At 40.5% G+C, this 20,387-nt stretch overlaps 1 protein-coding gene across 2 annotated transcripts in view; it reads right to left on the bottom strand.

The window, feature by feature from the left end:
* Positions 1-20,387, bottom strand: part of enox2 (ecto-NOX disulfide-thiol exchanger 2) — a 149,723-nt gene that overhangs the window by 9,481 nt on the left and 119,855 nt on the right. For both annotated transcript variants that reach the window (XM_034093306.1, XM_034093307.2), the window contains 6 exons: positions 19,653-19,886; positions 18,319-18,531; positions 15,521-15,627; positions 10,048-10,162; positions 7,182-7,369; positions 5,029-5,169 (listed from right to left, as the gene is read on the bottom strand). In XM_034093306.1, the coding sequence (XP_033949197.1) occupies positions 5,029-5,169; positions 7,182-7,369; positions 10,048-10,162; positions 15,521-15,627; positions 18,319-18,531; positions 19,653-19,886 (998 nt within the window). The remainder of the gene's footprint in view (positions 1-5,028; positions 5,170-7,181; positions 7,370-10,047; positions 10,163-15,520; positions 15,628-18,318; positions 18,532-19,652; positions 19,887-20,387) is intronic.

Here is a 20,387-nt window from a genome sequence, read left to right as displayed (position 1 = left end):
GGCACAGCATGGTGTGCAAAAACAGACAAACACGGGAATTGTTTATTTTTAGAGCAGTGACCAGAAATGTGCTGATTTTGAAGGAACAAGGAAGGCAAAGACACTGAACTTCATGTGGATACAATTAACTCTGCTATTAAAATGCGTAACAAGGAAAGACTTTGTGTGATTTCCTGGGAATATATTAGTGTGCAGATTATTACTCAATTGTTCAAGTAGATAAGTGCTTCTCAACCTTTTAACCCTATGGGCTAAAGTAACCCTACACAGAACCCAGTCAATAGACAGGATGTGTCTTTGTGCCTTTCCTCTGTCTATCAATGACAGAAACTGGATTTAATCATTTATTTATTTATTTTTACACATATTTAGCCATTTCACTTGGTTCTTTTACTTCACATAAAAAAAGGAAATATGAGCCATGCCCATGTGGAGTTGGCCTGTGGTGGCTGAAAGTTATAGGTGTGACAATTAATATATTATACAATTATTATGTATTTATTCAAATCCGTAAACGCTAGCTTCTGTTGCTTTTATGTTTTTTTAACATTTACATTTGAATATATTTGGGCTTTGGACTGATGGTTGGACAAAAGAGACACTTGAACTATGATGAGTATTTTTCACAGCTTTCTGACATTTTATAGACTCAGTAATCCATTAAAAAGGGGCCACCCACCCATTTTTCATATGAACATCAGTTTGATTGTGGCGAAGAGTACTGCTTGTACCAGCTGTAAAACGTTCTCAGTGGCCCTGAAGGGAGCTTTCTGAAAATGTCATTGGAATTATTTCGTTTGAGCTCAAGACATTTGGAGCCTGAATACAAACTGCGGGTTTGAAGAACAGGGAGTACATTTACCAGACAAGAAGTGTCTAAAAAGGGATGCTGCTGGGTTGCATTTTTGGAGCTTATACTAGGGACTACATTTCAATACATCTTCTAATTTTGACCACTTTTCTTTGAACACATCTCTGAAAATACCCCTGGAAGAGATGCAAAACTAAATCACTGTTGAATTCAGAAAGATAATCAACACATCAATCAAACATGAAAATAATCATTTGTGGCAGCTCTCCCATTAATATGGAAAAAAGACGATGGAGGCGTTTGGTGTGATCATAATAGTAATACGGTTAATGGCCTCAGCGACCCGTAATATGTGGTGACTGCGGGGTGACGGCAGGGTCTGTGACCGGTGAAGAATAATCAATAGCGTGTGGAGATCTCTTCAACATGACAAATAACCTCCAAATAACTGCTAATCTTCAGCCAAGCCTACACCCAACAATTGATTTCTCTTTCTCCTGTAATGAGACTGCCTCTCATGATTCATGTATGCCCACATGCAGAAGTTTAATTAGCATATTTCCCAGGGCTCACTTTTGTGGCTGCACATTTGTAATCAAACTCATCACCATTAGCGCGCTATTGACAACCCTGTCACTCCGGTTGATGTGACGGCAGAAACATTTGAGCTAATGACTAATTCTCCTCTGAGTTATTTGAAACCTGCAGTCGGCTCGTTCACCTCGAAGCAAACAGGCGACGCGGTGAGCAGCTCCCCACGTGGATTGAGATCTTCTCGCTTGTATTATTATCCAATTTAATAGGCGATTGAACCTGAGGCTCATTGTAATGACAGCCATTCCTCTCATTATACCGAGCCTGAATGAACATTAACAAACATTGGCACTCGGATGCTGGGAATATGGGACAACACCTGAAACATTAGTAAACATGACATGTCTAACAGAGAAAAATGACCCTTGAAAGTTGAAATTGTTTTAGAAGATTGTACATCATGCTGCAATGTATTAGCAGTGTAGTCTTGCGGTAAAACAGCTCGCCTCTAATCAATTTTAGACGGGGTTTTGTCGGGAGAAACATTCCTCAATGTAAGCAACAAATAACAAATGGGATGTTGGGATGGAAGAGTAATGTAGCAGGAGTGGCTCTAACTGATGATGTGGTGCTGTGTAAAAGCACCCGTGGTTTACAACTGAGCAATGTCTTGTGCAGGTCATAGCTCCCTATGTGGGGATCACACTATTACAGTACTGTGAGCACATCGTGATATCAACGTGAGATCTTAGTGGCCGTCTCCTGGGGCCTATACTGCGAACCTGGTTCAACCTAACCTGGATATGTTTGAGTTAGCCGGTTGGCCTAATCCAAAACATACGCGCTCTCGCTAAACTGTACTACGACGCTGGTTATCAAGTGGATCGCTCAAGCCAGCCGTGTCCTATCTAGTTAGGTGCGCGTTCACATGAAAGGGGTGGTATTTGGAGCATTCGACCAATCACAAACATGGAGAAGCGCACTGACAGCGCAGCGTCATACTTCCTGAATGAAAAGTGAACTTTAATACTAGTCAAAAATGAAGAAGTTAAACTTTAAACATCCATGACTTAAACACTTTATCCAGGATAAAAGCCACATAGCTGCACCTGCAAGGTGAATACAGCTGGCAACAGAAAAAGTGTTTGAATGCGTACATTAACAGGTTTATGATATCACTGCCCCGTCTAAAACACGATCTGACTTCAATTACATTTGTCTCGAATGTTTCGTCAACTTAATGTGTTGCTTAAAATAATACTTCTGCATACAGTATGTGACACTGAGTGTTGCACGGCCAGATACGGCTCAGCTGACTCAGATAAGGAGATATATGATACATTATGAAGTGATATGCCGCGGACTGTACTTAATGTACTCTGATCCGGTTACTTATGTTGTGGCCGATATGTAAGTAAGCTTTCTTAACGCTAATGTTATAATAGTCAGATTGCTCTGAAGATGGGAGGTGATATTCTATTCATGTTCACGTTCACACAGTCGGTGATTTTTGCCGGCCGTCTTTCCTGCGACGGCAGTTTTTCTGTATTTCCTTTCTCCTGTAATATGACTTGATCGCTTTAAACTCCGCACACTGAGCTCTGATTGGTCCGCAGGCGGTGCTTTCACTGAGTTGAGCTCTTAGCCTGCAATCTAACCTGGTCCCGACCAGGTTAGCTGCTTAGCATATATTACCATGGAGATCTAGCTTGCTAAAAAGAGAACCAGCTTCGGATGACCGGAAAGCCGGAGTTTTCCCTGAATTTAGCCGGCTAAGCGAAAATCCTGCTTCGCAGTATACCCCCCTGGTCTGTGCTGATGTGGCCCAAAGGACAAAATGTTCAGGTATGAGAGTGCGTGATTGGGTATCTGATTGTCAATGTCACATAACATCTCAGCCAGGGGAAACTCAGGAAACAATTTGAATGTGGTAAACCGTACTCAATGTGTTTCCACTTCGGACACGAATGGGTTTCTTCTGGATCTATATGTGTTAGATGAGCGGACACTTTAACTAAAAGGAGAAACATCTTGTCTGATGGGAAAGCACACATTTAAAGGAAAATGCATGGATATATATTTGGGTTTCTGAATTTGATGTGAGACAAAAACATTATATTTTGTTATTGTATTTATGTGGCAGGCTTTGTATTATTTGCACTTTTGATGCAAGACAGCATGCTGTTGCACCAGTACGTCAGTCCTTATTTTGTTCAACACAGCAACAAGAAATGTGTAAGAAAAACTAATCCAAAAGCCAAGATAGGGTGCGTTAGGGGGGAGCGGGTATAGCATTGAATGTTTTGGACTTATAAAGTCACTGATAAGTTCACATTTTTTCTTGGCCAACTTAAAACTAAACTCACATGGCTATATGACAAAGATCTTGTTTGCTGTAATACATTAACAAAAATACATTCCTACGTTTGTCTGCAGGTAATTTGATTCTTCAGCAGCCGTAATCACACAAGTCAAATGGATATCTTTCAATCTTGGAGTCTTTAAATACAGAACACACCTTTTATGTTTCAGAAGACAGTGTTTCTTTTATGAACTGCAGTCTCATTTCAACTTAGAATGTCTTTTTTCACCTACATAATTTAATAAAAGTAAAACGTTTTGGTGTGGAACAAACTAATAACAATGATTTTAAATTGTTGTTGAAAGCCTAATTTCCTCACTACGCGCCAATGTAGCCATGTAGTGGACAATAACAATGTACAGCACTGCAACCAACCATTGTTTTTATTATTAATAAGATGAAGATTACTTTAATTATTAATCGTTCTATCGATACCATGCAAGAAAACAGTGAAAGAAGCCCTGTAGAATTTCCCAGAGGCCAGGCTGACAATATAAAGTTACTTCATCTGATTTGACTAACACTCAAAGATACTCAGTCTAATATTATATAGGACACAAAATACACCCAAAAGTCCCATTAGACAAGCCTGAAGGGATTTAGCCAGCTTGCAGTGATTTTGAAACTCTTTGTGAAGATGTGAAACGTTAATGAAGGTTTTTCACACTAATGCAAAACAAGCGTTAATAGGACACTAATAATTGTGGAGTAAATACGTTTACTACTCACAAAGGACAACAAATAGGCCTTTAAATTATAATTGGTAGAGTAGGGTTTTTTTTTTACGAGATGCATAATTGTACAATACCATATGCTTATTGAAGGGAAATTATATTAAAGTTGCATTATTAAACATTTCTGGAGGGAAATTAGAAATGAAAGCGTGGATTATACATTGTTGAGAAAGAAAGAATTGAGCTCCCTAGGAGGAAAATGGGAACACCAGAACAATGATTGAAGTTAGAAACTGTCTCCTCCCGCCGTGGTGAAATCATAAAGATGAAGCCATCATGGCTGTTTTGGGAAATCTGATGAGCTTTGAAATAAGTGTGTTGTCATTATCTCGACGCAAAGCTATATCAACTGTCACAATCCGCCCTTTTGTTTATTGATGATTTATTTCTTCAATATCTTTCATGCTTTGAAACTCATCTATAACTAATTTCTTTCCTATTAAAGTGCAAATTAGATGGCATTCACTTTGAAGCAAGAGGGTGACCCAGAAATGAACTTTCATTTAAAGCATAACAAGGAAACAACCTTTTGTTAATTTTGAGGAAACCAAGATAATAACAGAAAGTGTGTTTTCCTTCAAACTAACCTGCACTATGTCGGTGTTTTGCAGGTTCAGGAGGCCTTCCTTCAGGTTCAGCACTTGGTTGTTCAGCTGCTGCTTGTCCTCCACACTCTTCTCCAGCTCTGCCTCCCGCTCTTTCAATTCTTCCCTCATTTTGAACAGTTGCTGCAAAACACAGGGACAACAGTCAGCCATTAATGCTACTGTGAACTAACTAACCGTGACAATGTTAACCTCGTACGGCACTGAAAGCAGAGGAACAATCAGCCATTTGATTTATTATTATTATTATTATTAGCATGCAATCCCTACATCGGCAATTAGAACTTCTAGAAAGCAATTACACTCCGACGTGAATTATATCTTCAATAAACATTTTTAAAGAGAAAGCAATCATTGTATATTATTCTCTTTTATACTCTACTGTTCAAAGGCGTTGAAAGAGGATTATTTCCCCCATATCCTTTGCTAATAAAACACCACATTCTCTCATGATGTTTTTCTTGATGTCCTTTTTTTTTTACACTCATTGGGGTTTTATCCTTGCCTTGGTTGACACAGGAACTAGTGTGTGAAAAAGCTTTGATAGCTCAGTTGTCTGCCTAAGACAGATGGAAAGATCCCCCCCCCCGCTGCGTTAATTTCATCAAAATGAGAGTCTGGGAGACGCGGGGGGTTTACAGCCAGGAGTTTTCCTCTGTAAAGCAACACATCACGTTCCTATGTGTTACGGGCACTATAATTCACAAACGAGGAAACAGGTTGATGGGACACGCTATTAATACTTCATTGCAATTTGTGTGTCTGCGTGACACAACACATCCAGTTTCAGTGTCTTGAAATTCATTTATTCAGCTAATCTTTTCACAACTGTAAGATGGAGAGGTAATTACTCGGTGTAAGCAGAAATGAACAGCAGGGTCGTAATGGATTCTCTTCTTAACATGAATCAATCTTAATTTCCATTACCTGTGACAGATAGCTAAGTTAGCACTTGACACATTCCAGAATGGCTCAATTGAGTCGTTTTTCAGTATTTTAAAAGTGAGCTTTACATTGTTTTTGACACTATAAGGGTTGTTCTTTTAAAAGGTGGAAAGGTTGGCCATCATGTAAGATTTAGTGAAAAAAGAAATGAATGCGACCAAAATCACGTGATCTCTGTCAGCAGATGAAGTTTGCACAGGAAACGTAACTGTGTGGATGTTATAAAAGGACTTCATGGTTTATAGTCCGTGTTGGAGTTGTAATCCTTCCATCTGCCTATGCAAGATCATGTTATCGCATTGAACACATCAGAGCATATACTACATGTACGTTGTGGTACGATCGTTTCCCCAAGAGCTGCACAGCTGAAGGTTTAGTAGTGGATTAAAGACAAGTTGTGTGTGCAGTAAATGTGTCCTGTGATACCAAATGATCCATACATTTTCTCAGTGGCGTCTTTTAGGTGCTTGCACGTATCTTTTCATACACAATCTGACATGTTGCACAGATGCATTGCAGTATTTATAGACATTTTCATTTGAATAAACCGTTAAAAAATAAAATGTTTTATAAAGTTCTTTTTGGGTGTATATGACTTTCTGATGATAATATTTGAATAATTGTTTGTTCACGTGACTACATTTTGAATTTCCAGTTACATAAGTTCTTATTTTCTCATATGTATTTATGTCAGCAATTGAATGCATGGCTCAGTCTTGATAAATGTTATAGTATATGAACGTTAATACAGCAACTCCAAAATATATACTGAATAATATGCGAGGCCCGTTTACAATATCCAATAATTTTTATAATCTTCCCTTTAATACACGCCTAAAATTGTTAAATAGCTTTGGATTTGTTCCAGGAAGTATCTGTGCACCGTTCGCATCAAAGCTCTCCAATCCGAGTAAAACCCATTCCAACTGCAAATAAGCTTTCCTTTAACCAAAGAAAACCTGAATATATTACTTTAGCAGCTCTTCAGAAATGAGCTTCTCCTGACAGTTCTACTTTTCCACTCAGCACTCACTTTTAAAGTGCAGGGTCATGAATAAATGACTGGTCGGAGCGACCTTGTTCTTAATAGCGGCACAAACGCAACAAGTAGGAAATGGAGATTAAACTCATTGTTGGAGAGATGATTGGCAAATGTGTGTGTGTGTGTGTGTGTGTGTGTGTGTGTGTACCTTCTGCATGCCCTGCAGAGCCTGCTGCAGGAAGCTGAGCTGCTGAGAGCGTGTGTTGTCCTCCTCGCTGATCATTGGTTGGTTCTTGCCTTGTTCCTGTTTGAGCAGCTCCACCTCGTTCCTGTAGGCGTCCAGCTGGCAGCGCAGAGAGTCATTCTCCTCCTTCAAGGCTTCCGCTTGGGAAACACCTGCAGAATCACACATAAAGTTCAGAAAACCGTATGGGAGTTGGTGTTTATTACGTATAACATACACAAAACATTCTGGTTTAAACCCTTATACCGACATATGCAATATTCCTTCTACGGTGCTTACATACAAAATGCTTATTCCAACTAATCCTCCCGTTTACATGCAGCAGTGCATTCTCTGATTAATGTAAAACAAGCTAATGATGTATGTTGTTCTTTACGCCAATATAGGTTTTTTGGGGAACTGAATGCAACCATAACAGCAAACACCTTTACAAATATCCTAAGGTGTGATTCCTTAAGAGTTAAACACTCCAACACTCATCTAATCACCCTCATCATGATGATGTGGGACTGTTTTAGATTTGAATGAATTAAACATCATAAGCGTCCAGACTTTTGTACTGCTCTGACGCATGCTTTTTAGCTTCTTCTAGCAATGCAACAACATGCACTGGTCCTGTCTTTATCTGTTTGAGAGAACTGAGGGGATCAGAGACGCCCAGGCCAGGGTTTCTAATGATCTGCAATATTGTAGCACAATTTTCAGGTATGTGGTCTAAGACACAAGTTATAAATGACTCTAAATCAAATAACTTGTTCTGAAAACGAGGATATTTTCTAGTAAGCTCACCCAAACCTTCCACAACAGGCTATGGTTTTTATAGAATCTTTTAAATTGGGAAATTGGAAAACATTTGTGTAGCCTCCTGCTCTCTCCCCCATCACAAATCTATCGACTGCGGCCTGGACACAAAAACTAACAACCCCACAACCGGGAGCAGATTTCGATTCAGATGTTGCTAAATCCTGCAAGGTGCCCAAGGAACCATGTTGACATGCTCTCTGTAAATTGTTATTTTACTATTCACTCAGTGTCACATAAACTACTGAAAGCGGTAATAATCCCAGTGTCCTGTCCTCTCTACTGGACATTTGACCTGACCTATTGAGCAAAGAGAGGAGACGGGGAGAGTTACTATTGTATGAGACCTGCTCAGCTCCAGAGATGTCCAGTTTTATCAGCTTTGCTCTCCTCCTGTGGGCTGTGGGGGGAAGCTCTTTGGGAAAGTGAAATACTCTGACTGGACTGAGGAGATAAGACCCATCCTGTGTGTGTGTGTGTGTGTGTGTGTGTGTGTGTGTGTGTGTGTGTGTGTGTGTGTGTGTGTGTGTGTGTGTGTGAGAGTGAGTGTGTGTACATGAGTGCTGCCTGCAGTCTATCATGGAGAACCATTGGCAGTGTTAATGAACTCTCTCACTTGCTGGCTGAGTGTGTGTGTGTGTTCACGCTGCGTTTGCGTGTGCTTTTTCTCCCAGCGAAATGAGGGTTCAAGGTGAGAAGAGTATTGATCTGAGAGCCTCATCAACTTGGTGTGAGGGGATGTCAGACGCTCGGCCGGATTTGGAGCAATTCTCTTTCTGTTACATAACAGGCAGCGCTATCGACCTGCAGATATCCGTGAGTGTGCACGTCCACACACACCTGCAGACAAACAGTCAGGCATACAAGCGGTTCTTTTGCTTTATATTCTGTGCATGAGTCAGTCGCATAGCATCGATTCACTTTTTACGAGGCTGCAGTCATAACACAGGTGTTGGCAGCAGGCACAGTTGACGTGTAAACAAGCCCCTTTGCTTAAAGGTTAGTGAGCAAAGATGGGGTGTTTCAGTCAGGCTGTTAACACAAATACTGAGAGTGTCACATCAACACCTATCACCTCAGCTCATGCTGCAGCATCGAGCCAAATGACAGCTCTTTGACAGCGATGCTAATTACTGATAGCTAAATAGCAAGGTTGCAAAAGAGAAGGGGCTGAGACGACGACAGCATTTACATATATTTGCATGCTGATGACAGAAACTATCATATTAGCAAATGGCAGAGATCAGACTGATTAAAAGGCAAGAAGAGAGAGTTTGTGAAGAGAGCATAACAACACGCAGAGAAACACAAGACGAGAAACAGCCTTACATGCGGCGGTGACGATTACAGCATGTTGCGGCGGTGACGATTACAGCATGTTGCGGCGGTGACGATTACAGCATGTTGCCCCTGCGACTACTCGAGATTTATGGGTTATTGTAATGGGGGTTCAGAGATTAGGAGCACAGTTTGTTTTGCTTCAGCAAACACAAAAAAGCTCCTTCGCGGGAAAACCTGAGGATGATGGCACTTTAGCGGAACCCCGATCTGAAATTACATAGCAGCTGGCAGGTGCGCACACACACACACACACACACACACACACACACACACACACACACACACACACACACACACACACACACACACACACACACACACACACACACACCACACACACACACACACACACACACACACACACACACACACACACACACACACACACACACACACACACACACACACACACACACACACACACACACACACACACACACACACCAGGGTGGACTGGGTTGGATGTCATTAAGTAGTCATGTTTAACATTCAGTAAGCGTGAGTGGTGTCAGCATCTTGATGTGCTTTTAATCTGTTTTTTATTCATGTGGAGTTGTCAGCTGGTTGTCAGATGCTTGGCGGATGATTACTGTCATTTCAGTCAAACACAGCTGCCTCCTGTAAAGATCTGGATCACTGCTTGGCCTGTGATGTTGACAGAAGTGTTGAACCGACAACATTTGCATACCTGAGTCCTCAGAGTCCTTGCTGTCGGGGGGGTCCTCCATGTCATCGTCCGACATTTCCATCTCCTCCTCTCGCCGTATACCCATCAGCTGCTCGCTGTGCATGTTCCTGATCTCCTGAAAAACACAACCAATAGAGGGGCGGGTCAGCACTTGCAAACACTCATAGGAGATGCGCGTTTTAACAGATGCTCGTGGAAGAAGGATCGTCAATGAGGCAACTTTATGGTGTTACTGTAAATAATATTTGTAACAGATCAATGCAGAACAAAGGAGTGTACACGAAACAAGGTCTCAGAGCAGGGGCTTAATTCTTCCTCTGGCACAGTGATAAAGCAGATGGTTGCCCAAATATAGCCAGACAACACATTTTTTTTACTTAGCTGTTCTTGTTACTAGGGAAAAGCATTCACATTCATACAGCTAAAATACTTGATCAGTGTGTGATACTGGCAACCACAACTTCTGCCAAAAAGTGAAACAGATGACACTGATTCAGGACGACAAAGCATTACATGTGTCTTAACTGTGTGTATACTGTTCATTATGTTTACTGTTAGTGTTTTAGAACCACATTTGGAAACCCACATTAGCTGTAACTGTAAAAAACAAATACAACAATTGCCTCTCATTCATTCCCCCCTTACAGGCAGAATTACTAATGATTATATCCATCTGGAGATCAGTAACCAGAAGCAGGTTTTAAAATGATTTAAAGATTAAGGTCAGAACACTGAATTGAATTAGCTGTAAATTAAACCAAACCCTCAAGGTCTGTGTAAAACGCAAGACAAACACAATCCTTGTAAAGCTTTACACACAGCAGACAGACCATTATCAGACAAACCACGAACATACGGTTGGTGAGAATCTGAGGGTTTTTAAATAACATTCAGCTTTCCTTCCCTGTTGTCAGCAGATGTTTCAGCTACTGCAGTACACAGTATCTCCATTAAAAAACAAGAGGTCGTATGACACTGGAGCCGGAGTATAGAGAGCACAGCTAACAATGCTGTTAAGAGACACACAATCAATCTCTTTTCCATTCAGAGGGTGCAACACGAAAAGACCACGGACATCGAAGTCAGGGACAAACGTTCATGTAAAAATGGGTGGCTTGAAGAAGTAGGGCAGAAACTAATGATTACTTATTATCGAGGAATTGATTCATTGTTTGGTCTATAACAGTTGAAAATGCCCATCCTAGTTTCCCAAAAACCAGGGTAATGTATTTAAATGTTTAGTTTTGTCTGTCCAAAATCCTCTATTTGACTAATTTGTACAGCTTAAGATAGAAGTGAGAAAGTTGGGCTAATGCTTCAAATGTCACTTGCATGATATCTCTAAGGAAGATGTTGTGACTACACAAACTGATGAAAAGATAATGAGTTATGTCCTGCTCCTGGCTATTGAATTAGCTATTTACAGGCTAATATAAATAACACATGTAACCTTATATAGCAAGGTGAGCTAGTCAGCAATAAGCCAACTAGTATTTATTGTTATTATTACACTGATTGAGCGATCACAAGACTCCATACAACCATACTCATTGTTAGTAACCTCAGATGCCCAGATAGATGTTTGTATTGAAAGACACTTGTAAACATATCACCAGGAGATAGAGAAACAAGCTCTCGATCAATGAAACTGAAAAACAATCTGAGGGCAAGAAGCTGCAAGATTAAACAAACATACAACCATGTGTCAGCTGACGTTATCAGCCTGGGTCCATGGCAGGTGCTCTTCACACACAAGCACATGCAGACACACAACCATGTGGTATGTATGGACTACACAGTGCACAGACACACATTCACTGCTGACAAACAAGCACGCACACAGCACATAAAAACACTGATAGAGGGAGGCAGCTGTTGTCTGATTCTGCCTCGGAACTGCAGCTACTCAACGCCGCTGCCCACTCCTCCATATTTCACCTCCAGGCCTGAGATTCATACTGCATATACAATACGACTGGCTGCCTGCTTGATGATAAACTACCCCTGAGAAACACTTACTTACCTATGCTCTTTACACTGACCAGTGGCTGCCAGTCATTTTCACTGCAGCCTTTATGATCAATGTGAGAATAAACTTGCTTTGAGCAATATTTATATTTTGAATCAAATCAGACCCTGTAATGTAAAATAATGAGCAGTTGTGCTGACAGTCCCTGGGAATTAGCACCCACCTCTGCAGCTCGATGCCGCTTTCTGACACTTTGAGCCCATTATTTTGGTTTTCTGACCTTCACACAGGATGTATGGCTGGGTCCCGAAGCTCTTATTACGCCCACATATAAAACCAAAGGCAGCGGTTTCCAGCTCTGACAGGCTGAGCGTGCTCCAGCAGCCCAGCGGTAAATGACAGAGAGCTGAAGTAAACAAGTCGCTGGTGGGGAAATTCAAGCATCAAGGCAAGCCAAGATTCCCAAATAGTTTTTCAGTAGTTGATGGGAACCAAACCAAAACGGTGAATACATATTGGACTACTTCTTCATCAAATGGTTAGAAACATGACTCAGACAAGACTGTTGGATGTGGATTTAGGCAACTGTTAATGAGCCTGTGGTGTAACAGGGCTGCATTTTCTAAGGGTTATCACTTTCAAATGGATGGTTTTGTATGTAAACGTATACAAATATAAAACAATACAGCAACCGTTAACCGCTGTTTCATGTTTACTGAAGCTTTATACCTGCAATGCCTGTTTTTTTGGAGTCCATGCTGTAAATACGACACCTACATATCAATGAAAGTCAAGGTCAGTCCAATATTTACTCTCTTCAAGGTCGGTTTTTCTATTTCACATCTCGGAGAAATATCTGTCTCTTTAGTTGCTCAATGGTCAGCTATGTTCACCAGCAAGTCAGTGACTTTGACTATGTTGGCTGGCATGTAATTCAATCTACATTTTCATTCATTTTACAGGGTTCATACAGCTAAATGCAAGTTACATTTATGACTTTTCTTTAATGCCACTTGGAATTGAATTCAAGACCAGCTTTCTAATAACGAAACTGGAAGGGAAAAGGTAAATATTCCCGTTTAGGGACAATTTTGCGCACATTTTAATTGTAACATTAAAGGTCTCCTATTATGCTATTTTTAGGCATATCTTATGGGTCTCAGATATATAAAAAACATGTCTATGATGTGTTTTTCTCAAAATACCAAACAGATCATGCATTTTAGACATCCCTCATATCCCTCTATTCCAGCCCTGTTAGAGAACTGCAGGTTCTGGGTCCTTAGCTTGAAAAAAAAAAATAGAGGAGGGGGAGCTAATGCCTGCTCAGAATTCTACCGGCAGATACAGCTTAATGGTGCCGTGATTAAACGCCATATCATGTTCCAAACCACATCAAGGATTATTTCTGAAACAGTATGGAGCTGAAATGTTTTTTGTCTTGCGTGTTGACTACAAGGTGAGTTCCTTTTTTTATTTCCTGCTTTTTTACACATACACTCTCCAGGACAGGTTAGCTCTGAGTGATAGCAATGCTTGGTGTGCCATATTGGACAGCTACGTACAGCAATCCAAACAGGACATTTGACGTTCGTATACTGATCTAATATCAGAGTTTTGTTCTTGAATCAATGTTTTTTTTTAATGTCCCTTTTCCAGGAATCTCAACAGGAAAAGTTTGTCCAGACTAATATTCTAATATTAAATACATGTAAAATAATTCACAGTTAAGAATTAGATATTAATTATGAATGCCCTAAATGATTGCAAACATTTACAGTTTCTTATTTTTACAGTGTGAAGGCTGTCAAACAGAAGTTAAATCAATTTCTCACTTATTCTAAGAATGTACTTTATTCTCAAATAATCGGGAAATTACGTTGTAAAAACAATAACTCATCTCTCTCGTTCAGATTAATGCGGTCGTTTTTTTTTCTTCTTTGCGAAACGCCGCTTTGTCAAATGTCCTGTTTGGATTGCCGTACGTAGCTGTCCAATATTTTTGAGGGATATATATATTTTTTAGCCACTCAAGTGTTACCTCACCTATCACACTTGCTATTCAATGGTCTCGGCTAATGCTCTACTGTGTATGAACTCCCTAGAAGCCTAACAGGCAGCTGCACAGAAAATACAGACGCAATTTGGGCAAATGCTGAACCAAGAGCTTTGTGTCAAAATGACTTAATCTGTCTCACACAACACACACACAGACCTACACACACAGAATCAAAAACAGTGTATGTGGAGACACGCTGAAAAACTACCAAGACTTTTTGAACCAGTGTGTCACTAAAAACATTTTTTTCATACTAATGTTTTCTTAGTAAGGACATACAATGCAGTGAAGTGTCCACACACTGTGGTCTCTTTACTTGCATCCATGCTCCACTCCCTGGTGCATGCAGTGTGTATACAGCCTCTTTATAAAGGAAACAAGAAGAAAGAACAGACAGATCCCTGGAGGCCTGATGAAAACACTCTGGTATCCACAGAACAGATTTCAATACTTCCTGTCTCAGTGTATATATAGAAGACAGTGATTCTCCATTGAGCATATCCTTTAGGGACCTTCAAGGACTGACGAGGGAATGGACAACAATACAGAAGAGGTTTACTGACGTCACACGATCAGACATGCACTCCAGCATTTGCATATACACCTGCTTCCTCCAGCTTCCTGCCTACTCATCAAGTGTGTGTTAAGAGACCTCCACAAAGCTATTATAAGGAAAGGTTTTAACAAACAGATGGGTAAAGTTTTATATTATTCATTATTTATATGATTCTGCAGCAAAAGTTAAAATTAAAAACAACAATTTGGATTGGCATCACCTACCTTTAAAGAGGAGTTTTTGTACAAGATGAATGCTGCTTCACCTTTAATCTCCTTTTTGTTTTTAATACTGAGGTTCAAGGAAACTTACCAATTAGATTTGATCTTATATTGTCCATTAGACCCAGGACTGCACCACACTCCAGACCCTTCATTACAAACCACCCTTCATCATGCTAATTACGATCCACTCGGCAGAACAAAAATAAAAGGTAAGCAGGTACTTGATTATAAAAATGCTACATTTTAAGATGAATAACACGCTTTTATGTCTCAAGAATTTCATCATTAATTATCCTCTCAAAGAACATTACATGTGTTGTTGCAGGGGGAGAAGGCGTATACAGATTTACCTGTCTCCTGGACACCCTTAGAGATGGAAAACTCACCCAGCAGCATGTATCCAATTCACAGGGGAGGGAGGGGGGGGAGGTTTTGACCTGGAGTGAGCAGGTACTTGTTCTGTACTTACTGTAACAAGGAGTCTGCTCTTTTGACTTCACCTATTTTGCTGAAATCGAGTAAAAGTATGTAGCCCTAATATAAGCAACTATCAATTTGTTTTTTTAACAATGAGTAAAGAGAGAGACAGGCGTTGAACAAAAAGGGATAAGGTCTATTTTTCCATAAATCACGTGAACAACAGGATGAAATCAAAGTGTACTAACCTCTGCTTGTTTGCGCCACATGTCCAGGTTCTTGCGCTGCGCTTTGGTGAAATGGTCCCATGCCTTTTGTTTGGAAGCAGCTTGGAATACAGACACAATCTGTTCAACTGTGGCGGGACGCAGGGAAGGACCAGAGACCATCCAGAGACACAGAGAGAAAGAAAGACAGAGGGCAGGTGGGAAGGAGCAGAGGAGTGAGAAAGTGGAGTCAACTAGGGATGTTAAGCACTCTCTGTGTGTGTGTTTGTTTATACACGTGTGTGTGCAAGTGTGTGAAATACTTACCAGCTGATGCAAGTGCATCAACTCATAGATGGTTGGTCAGTTAGGTCCCACGCGCAAAGCTTAAACAAACTAGATAAATCATGCCTTTTTCCTACGTACATAAATAATATATGATATCCTACTTCATATAGAAAAGAAGAAATGTATGAAGTACAAATGTGGTTTTGATGAAATTGTCTTGACGATAATTGGATGAATTGCATCTAAATTAAGTATTAAAGACTTTTACTTTGAATTTATAACCAGATTTTTTGTTGTTAAATTCTTTGTTGTATAATCAAATATCTTTAATGACATTTCTAATCAGGCTCAACTTTACTTTGTGTGACACATATTATTAGTTATAATGCTAAACTAAGAGAGTGAATGTGGCAAAACAAACATTCGAAAAATCAGGGTGTTGACAAAGACATTCTAGAGATGTTAGCATGGATTTCTTCTTTAACATTTATTTAACAAGGGACATTTTGCAAAGCAACAATAAGCCGCCCAATAATAACCTTTTCACTTTAAGCGTGAAACTGTTGACCACTCTGCAGCTTGACTGCAGCAGAAGACTGTTAATAATCTTGCCCAAGGACATCTCATTAAAGTATAGTGTTCTCTATTCAGGATTCTTCAAGCCTCAGTAGTTAACCCTTCAGTAAAGCTGTATCTGCAAGATGTAGAAACATAACACTTAACTGAGCTAAACAAACGTCCTTTATTAGGAGCAGACCTTTGACTCTGAGGTATTAAACTATTCATACATGTGTATGCTGTCAGGGCTGATCTTATTGGGTATTGATATAGTCATTCCCCTCTCAGCTATCTATCTGTTGTCATGTGAGTGGTCATAGAGGAGTGTATGGGTGGTCTTTGTATCCCAGAGGTCCTAATGTACACAGGGGGGGGGGGGGGGGAGTCAATATCACCACACCAACTAAGTGTGTGTGTGCGCGCGCTTGCAGAGTGAGCGAGAGAGTGAACAGTACAGAGATCAATAAAATCTTCCCAGAACCCTGTAATTTGATGGAGCAGATCGATGGTGAAGGCAGAGAAGAGAGGAGATGCTACGGACAGAATTTCAGGCTTGTGAGCTTATATGCAACAAAGAAGTTCAAATAGAGACTCTGCAGATTATCTTTAAAAAAATAACATATTATTCTAGAAAGGCCAATATGCTTTTAAAGCCTTTCAAAGGTTTTTCTTCAATGCTTCGAGCACCAATAATGGAATCTCTGCTCCTCCGTAGTATTAGTGCAGCAGCAGAAGACAGAGTCCAACAACTCAAAACCAGGGCACATAAAACCATCTGCATGGCTACACATCATCGGGATTAAGTGACAATATGTGCGACTTGCGGGAACTGACCTGGAAAGGTGACGTACTCCATCAGAGACAGACATAAGTGGATTGCAACAAAAAGAAACGAGACTGGCCGAATTGATATGATATGAACAGACTTGTAAACGCCCTCACATGAGGCCAGTCTCTGTGATATCATTAATATGACCAGCAATGCAGCAGGAGGAGGGCAGGGTCATGAATAGGAAAGTGTTTGTTTGGGCTGACATGGTGGAGGATGGATAGCACTAACAACAACCTCTGTCTCTGTGTGGTTTATACAAATATACACCTTCCATCGTCTTCTGCATGTATTTTTCATCCAGAAATCGAAAACTGGGATGTTTACATTCTATTTGACATGAATGTTGTGGGATATAGGGAGACAAAGTGCTGCAGGCGGTGGTGTTAACCAGCAGCTGCACAGCCTAGGCTGTCAAAGGTGGCTAGAAGAAGGCTTTTCCTTTGGCCTTTCATCAGCTGAAATGAGCCACGCCTGCATTTGCTGTGTATGTTTGGCCTCCACAGTATTCATGCGATTAATGTGTTTGGCTACTTTCATCGAAAGAAAACATGAATACATATTCCACCACGGTCACATGAACCAGAATTTTTTCCTTTAATGTTTCAGATATTTGTATCTTAGAAGTAACATGAGCAGGACGATGAATGCAAAATGTAGAGTCATATAACACTGCTAATACATTAAACTTACCTTGAAGCCATCCTCCCCAAAACAAACTAGCATTAAACAAAATGTCTTTCATGACACCTTTTTAACTCAATAACCTATACATCCACAATGTGTGTCTTACTATGCTGTGCACATGGTCTGTGCATGGTGTGAGAGTTGATGATTGGCTGTGAACAATCGGATACTTACGTATTTGCAGCATTGTGAACTTCAGGCAGAAACATTCTTACAGTGTGTTTATGTGGTGTGTGTTCCTATGATAGGGAAACTTACACAGAACCAGAAACTTGGCCAAGTATGGATTATTATCCTCCTCCTGTACTTATACTGCACAACAAGGAGTATGAAAAGTGTCTGCTAGTAATACACTTTAACTTATAATCTATTTATTTGGCCTTTATACAAAAATGATAACAATGTTGTACACTTACAGTACACAGAGTATACACTTAATTATTCATCCAAGTGTGTGTGTGATTGAGAACCGACTCACATTGACCAACTATGCCGGCTAGAGCGATCTTGAACTTGTCTTTGGCCTCTTCCACCTCCTTCTCATGCTGACTCTTCTCGCCCGTCAGCCGGCGGATGTGGCCGTTGGACGCCTGGATCATGGAGTAGAAGTTGTTGGCGTTCCTTCGGTTGACTTCCCCTCTCTCCAGCCAGGTCAACAGCACATGCACTGCTTCAGGAAACTGGCCATCATCTAGCAAAGAGGTAAAGAAATAAAGAGTCAGGTTCTCCACAAGGAGACATCAAAACAGTGCTAGGATACTTGAGGAAAGGATAACAAAACCGTGTAAAAGTAAGCAATACATTATACCCAAGGCTGTAAATTGTGAACAACGAAAAAAACAATGTGAAAAATAACATAAAAGGCACATGAAGGTCTCTTCAAATACATGCAATAGAAAGCCCTTTTTATTCTGTTGAGTGAAAAGTAGACCAAGTAACGTCTGGGTTAATTTGATCAAGCCAAAGAGTGCAAAGTGTAGAGAACAAGGACAGGAGAACAAAAAGCCATCTGTGCTGTTGGATGAAAGGAAAATGGAGAACTGTACACATGACTGCTGTGAGCTTCTTGTCATAAAAATGAACATTGGGTTTACAGTACAGGAGTATAACTGGCGTTGACATGTCTAAACCTTTTTTACTCTGGGTGGAAGATTCAGGAAAAGAGTCAACCTAAATCTACAGCAAATAACCGCGATGTGTGTTTTCACAACAGCAGCCTGCAGTCTTCAGAAACAAATCCTTGGCTGAAACCACGCTGTGTTAGACTCCTTTACACCATGACGAGGGGGGGGGGGCTGGAAAAGACGCACGCAGATGGCAAAGAGGCAGAAAGTCACAGCCATTTTGTTATCGGGAAACTGGGACTGAGACCTGGAAGTGTCATTGCTCATTAGCGAAACAGGTTTATTCAGCCAGAAAGTCGGCAGAAAGCTGAGAAGACGTGGAAACCACAGCGGGGAAGAGAAAATGGAGAGGAAGAAGAGAGACGAGAGGACAAGAGACAAGATAAGGGAGAGGAGCATGGGCTGAGGGAAGAATACACTGATATACAATGTTTACAGCCTTTTTTAATCAACAAATGTCCTGAATTTGTTAGAACTGCTGTTAGTACACTTCCTGTAATGCTTTGTCTTAAAATTGGGTGGCTTCCTGCAAATGGACACACATACCAAACTACTTGTACATATTAATGCCTGGTTGAGATACCACTATATGTTCAAAGGTGTTACTTCTATACCGAGATGTGTTACCTATGTTTTTGCTTTCATGTCATGCACATATTTGACTGTGTATGTTTTATATTTAGCCAACCTTTGATCTTGTCTCCCAGCTGGCTGCTCTCATGGTCGGAGTAGTGCACTATGGGAGGAGGGGAGGGGGGTCGGAAGAGATCATCCTCTATTTTGCGCCGGTGCCTCTCCTCTCTGGCCAACATGCGCTGGTGACACTCCCACTCGTACAGGTCGTCTCTGGCTTGGGCGAAGTCCACGTGGAGACGACCCGAGTCTTTTTTGTCTGTGCTGGAGCCCAAACGGATACGGTAACCTATGGCAGAAAAAAGCGTTATAATTAAAACAACTATAAAGGAGAAAAAAGGAGGTGGAAGATAAGAAAAGTAAATATGCTGAGAGAAGCAGAAGGGACAGCAGGGAACTACATTAAAATGAAGTAATTGGTCTGCGATGACAGTTTGATGTAATTTTCACAATGTGCTGTGCATTTTGCAGCTGTGTAAATGCCCATGATATTTAAACATTAACTTTGACTAACTACATTTTTGCAGCTCTTAGGGTGGCTTCAACATTTTGGTGTAGACATTCAATGTGACAACTTTGGTGATCCCCTGACATTTCCTCAAGCAAAGGGTTGGCATTTGTGTTAAATGTTAAATGTATGAGCTTCTATTTGAATAGATTTCCATAAAATTTGCTGCACACAGTCATGTTCCCCTCAGGATGAATGGTAATGGTAATCATCTTTGGTGATGTAACGCTATCATCAGGTCAAAACCTTTAATTTGTCCACCACTTTAGTTTAGTACCAAAT

This window comes from Pseudochaenichthys georgianus, chromosome 10 (genome assembly GCF_902827115.2).
Source record: "Pseudochaenichthys georgianus chromosome 10, fPseGeo1.2, whole genome shotgun sequence".
Lineage (NCBI taxonomy): Eukaryota > Metazoa > Chordata > Actinopteri > Perciformes > Channichthyidae > Pseudochaenichthys > Pseudochaenichthys georgianus.
Note: the sequence above shows the minus strand (reverse complement) of the source record. Positions and strands in the feature narration are given on the sequence as shown.